Raw genomic sequence first — 4,864 nt, forward strand, 5'->3', positions numbered from 1 at the left:
TCGTTACTTGTATTTTCATAAAAAAAATCTCAAAATTATTATTAGTTATATGTATTGAATTTATGCTTAAGAGATTTGTTTAATTTCTAAATGTAAGAGCATAACTATTCTTATATATATACTGTACAAATAAGTTAAATTATAATCTAATTGTGATATTTGAGTGGTCATGTGCTTAATTCAATAATTATTATAAAAATTAAATTTAGAAGTTTGATTTTTAATAAAAGAATTAGTAAGGAAATTAATTAGTAACTGTTATTGGGAGGTTTCCAAATTTTGGGTTAACATATATTTTATTTTATTTTTTGTTTCCCTCTATCCTGCTTACCAGAATCATTAATGAGAGTATAAGTTTGTTATTTTTATTGATTATTTATTGTTTATCTCTTTTATTTTTTCACGCGTCACAAATTTATTGATTTTTTTTCACTTTCTTTCATTTAATGCAAATAGAATTAATTAAAAATAACATTTTAGATGATGATTTTTGCACTTATTCTAATGCTATAAATATCTAATTATAGCTATTATATTTGAATTAAAAATAGGTAAATATAAAAATTAAATATTCAATAAAAAACAAGTTATTGTGTTGAAAATCTCTTTTCATTATACATATAACTTTCTGTGTTTTAATTATTTTTATAAACCATATTTTATATAGATTGAATTTCAAGTAATATTTTATCGTTCACTGTAATTTAAAACAGTTATCATTTCTAAACAAACAAATATTTATTAAAAAAAAAAACAATTGAATAATTAAAACAATAATAAATGAGCGTAATATTAAATTAATAATAAAAAACGTGTAACAATAAAAACAAAATGGAAAAGTTTTAAATAATCTGTTCTAAAAATATGAGTGGACAAAAAAATAATTTAAAAAAATACCTTATCAAACACAAATAAAATAACTTTATCGAACAATTTCATCTATAATATTAACGAACTGCTTTAGCATATACACCGATAAAAGGTATGATGTACATCCATAGTCTTTTTATACCTATACTTTTTCTTTTTTTCCTTCTAAGTGGTCCAAAGTGGTTTGCTTTTGGAAGTTGGATAATCCAATAACAATGAAAAATATAAATGGGCTTGATTTATGTTCGTCCATTTATGAATTCATATAAGGCCCATAAGAAGATACCGATGATTGTATCCCTCACTAAACTCTTGACTAGGTCACTGATCCAACCACCATAAGAATCTTTCCCAGCAAGGTCCCTAAACCTCAAATTTCCTGTATCGCATAACAACGCATATATTACACCCTTCATATGACCTTTTCCTATCACACCCACAACCCTTTTACTGTTATTCACAGCTTTGCTTCTCTTCAATGACCATGCAAGATACTGCACCAAAAATAATACACCATTCTTTACTTACATTTGCATGTCAAATGATGCTGAAACTATGTAAGTCAAACAGGAAAAAGAAACACTCACTGTATCTCTTTCGTGTATGAGAGGTGACAATAAGGAAGGATATGAAAAACTCAGCTGCTCATAAAGTTGAAATTTATCATCATCCCAACTTGCTTCCTGCAACTACCAATATTTCACTCTTTATACTTTTTCAAATAATCCGGATTACTTCCTCAATACCATACCATCATTGCTCAACATATCAATCCAATCATAACATGAGTAGTGACTCAGTTTTTCATTTAAATCGAAGAAATTAAATAATGCATAAACGATTCACCACATATGTCTGTGAATCCCTCGACAAACTATAAAACCAAAATCAAAGGCAATACATTGATCATATGGACATTCTTAAAATAGCTTGTTAATACTTCAAATATTATTTCAGTGAGATAGTTAGTTCTCTGCAAAAGTCAAAGTCCTTTTTTTTTCATTCCTTAATATCATTATATAGAAGATAGAGATTTAGCATGGAAAATAAAAATAATATAACTGAAATTGTAGTATCTTGATCAAACAAACTAACCTTTAGCTTATTTACAGCCATGTTTGATGAAAATGCTATCCCACGAAAAATTGATAACACTAAACTTAGTTTCTCACTCCATCTCATAGCCTTCCATGCTCTTTGAAGCTGCAAAACAGATAATAGACAAGGAAAAATGATTTTTTTACCATAAAATCCATGATATAAATCTGTGGTTTTTTTTTTCACGTGGTTTGAAATCAATACATTAATCGAGGGAGAGGATGAGTGTATACACACATAACACTTTGTATCATTAAAGAATTGTCTTTCACTAATTATCAAGTTAGCCTAACTGTGAAGATATAATTTTTGCATTCAACTAACATAAACTAAGGTACTCACTAAGCTTTGTGTTAATGGAAGTTGTGCCTGATATAGAAAATCTGAAAAAATGTACATACCGTTATTTCAATTGGTCGATCTCCTAAAACTATTTGTGCACCAACTTCCTCGGAAGCCTTTCGAGCAGCACGGAACTACATTATAGATATTATTAAAATACCTTCTACTTACAAGTACTAGAAATCTATAGTACTTTGAAACTACCTCATCACCAAAAGGGCGATTAATATCCGAAGAAATCTTCGATGAAAAAGCAGCCAAAAGTAATCGTAATGCTAATGCAGTTTGACCACCTGATATTTAGATAAATAATAAATAAGTTTTTTTTTTAGATATTATAATAAATAAACAATTGCAAAGTTACCTAGGTTTATGCTACGACCAACAGCTCCAAAAAAACCGGTGCCACTCAAGGAAAACATGTTAGAACGCAATTGTTTCCTTGGGTCTTCATCCTCAGAAACATACATGATCCCAGCTCTGGAAATGAGGTCTGTAACAATTGAAGTTAAGATGTGGAATAAACAATGTGGATAGTATAAATTGGAAAATAAAAAATCAGACCTGTACATTAGAATTTGGAAAAGGATAAGAAAGAGGAAAGGAAAAATATGAGATATATGTTATATCCGTGGAGTTAAGTTTTACATCAGTCCATTTACAGTAATACTTATGTTATCTCTTTGAAACTATTCTCAAATTCATGTGTGACTTTGACTTTTTTATTAGAATGATGATATCATGATACACTTTTGCATTCATTTGACACAGAATATAAGGATAAAATGGTTCAAAAAGTATAAAATTTTTAGTTTTTCAAGAAAGATGAGAGTAAAAAGCAAGTAAGGATAGTGTCAAATGAATGTAAAAAATATAGGTGTATCAAAGTATCATTTTTCTTTTTATTATTCATTTTCATTCCATCTTCTCTTTGCACAGGAAAATTTGTCATTCTTTTCTAGTACAAGCAATGTTGTCACGTTTCTCTTTTTCTTCCGGTTGTAGTATACACTTTCCACTCGCCCTCTTGTTTTTTTCTTTCTTACTCCACATCTGATTCATCAATCACAATGTTAGATTCTCACCCCTCAACTACTCTCAGAGGATTTATACTTAATACATACGTCACTCTCAATTTCTTACAAATTGATCTTTGTTTCATATGTAGTCAATCTTATACGGATACTCCCATTAGTCACTCTTTATTTTCTTAAATTTCCCTACAGCATGTTTCAAGTGTTTAGATCTAAGTCATTTTTGTGTGTTATTATTATATAGAGAGTTTGATTCTTATAAATATGAACATGTAGACACTGATTTTTCAACATAATTTCTCCATCCATGGAGAATTTTAAGAACATGATATTTTTTAAATCTTTATTAATTTTGTGTCGTGATCTTTCAACTTTTGAACAGTTAACATTTTGTCTTTTAAAATCATGAATCTTAACATAACAGTTAAAAGTTGTTACAGTGTTTAAATTAATTACATTATTATAAGATAACTAATACGCCACTATGCAATTAAAATTTAAAAAACACTGCACGGAAAACAACAAAACAACACTATGATTAATTCGCAACTAGAAACGGTTCCCGCAGCTGTGGAATTACAGCCCCACAGAGGCACACATACACTATTCCCCATCAAGAGATGCCTTAATTGTTGAGACATGATGAATAATTTCCATGAAAGATAATGAAGCAGGTGAATAACAAAAGTGGTTGTAGTTACCTGCTTCTGCAGAGCTCTACAACAACATTATCAGGCCTCAAAGCGCGCACCACGCGTTCTACCTCCATAGCCGAATCCTTGGAAACATGGGAAGTTCCTATCAGCCAAATGAATTCAGGTTCCACGAATTCGGTCCTCCAAGAAGGGACTGGGCCAAACCTCTTCTTCTGGACCAAGATCAAGCTCCCATTGTCGGCTAAGTCCAGCAACTCGGGGTGAGATTCGGCTATGGCGGCTCTGGACTCCTCCGAGATCTCTCGCCTGTAATCAAAATCTGGGGGTGGGGGTTTGACGGAAGCCCTGAAGGGTTTCAGAGGTGTTGTTGAGAGGGAAAATGGGTTGCTCCTGAAAACTGGGAAGATTGACTTCATCGTAGTTGAGGAGTGGAGTTCGTGGAAGAGAAGCACGTTCCAAGTGATGACGATAAGAGCAGCTTGTGGAGGTGAATTTCGATGAAGGCTATTGATATGGTATTCCCCATTTTGCTTCTTAAATTTTTTTTATTTACTTTAATTTATGAAATATAAAGTTTTATTATTTTTCTTTTAGGTGAACAAAATTTTTATACACGAAATATCACAACATATATAATAACTTTATGTTACCTTATCATTTAAAAGTAAACTTCAACATTAAGGTTTAAAATGATAAAAATAAATACATTATAGATATAATTTAATAAATAAATAATTTATATATATATATATATATATATATATATATATATATATTTGAGTCGAAATTACATGCATAAATAAATACAATAAATACAATCATTACAAGAAAAATATTAAATAATAATTAAATTTAAAGACAAAA

The 4,864-nt window shown here is 29.8% G+C and overlaps 1 protein-coding gene across 3 annotated transcripts; it reads right to left on the minus strand.

The window, feature by feature from the left end:
* Window positions 1-921: 921 nt before the first annotated feature.
* Window positions 922-4,507, minus strand: LOC106771836 (traB domain-containing protein). Of its 3 annotated transcripts, none has more exons than XM_014657829.2 (7): window positions 4,046-4,507; window positions 2,675-2,790; window positions 2,515-2,603; window positions 2,370-2,444; window positions 1,966-2,073; window positions 1,458-1,553; window positions 922-1,364 (listed from the first exon to the last, which is right to left on the minus strand). In XM_014657829.2, the coding sequence occupies exons 1-7, from the start codon at window positions 4,414-4,416 to the stop codon at window positions 1,110-1,112; spliced, it is 1,110 nt and encodes a 369-aa protein (XP_014513315.1). In that variant the 5' UTR covers window positions 4,417-4,507; the 3' UTR covers window positions 922-1,109. The 3 variants fall into 3 exon arrangements, with proteins under 3 accessions (XP_014513315.1, XP_014513314.1, XP_014513316.1); XM_014657828.2 differs by having other exon boundaries at window positions 1,458-1,559; XM_014657830.2 differs by having other exon boundaries at window positions 1,458-1,559; window positions 2,675-2,803; window positions 4,046-4,158.
* Window positions 4,508-4,864: the final 357 nt, after the last annotated feature.

Source organism: Vigna radiata, chromosome 8, assembly GCF_000741045.1.
Source record: "Vigna radiata var. radiata cultivar VC1973A chromosome 8, Vradiata_ver6, whole genome shotgun sequence".
Taxonomy (NCBI): domain Eukaryota; kingdom Viridiplantae; phylum Streptophyta; class Magnoliopsida; order Fabales; family Fabaceae; genus Vigna; species Vigna radiata.

Coding starts and splice junctions, on each gene's coding strand:
- LOC106771836 (XM_014657828.2), bottom strand. CDS start 4,416: ATGAAGTCAATCTTCCCAGTTTTCAGGAGCAACCCATTTTCCCTCTCA. Junction 2,604..2,674: donor TGGTCGTAGCATAAACCTAG/GTAACTTTGCAA, acceptor TCTAAATATCAG/GTGGTCAAACTGCATTAGCA. Junction 1,560..1,965: donor TGGCTGTAAATAAGCTAAAG/GTTAGTTTGTTT, acceptor AAATATTGGTAG/TTGCAGGAAGCAAGTTGGGA.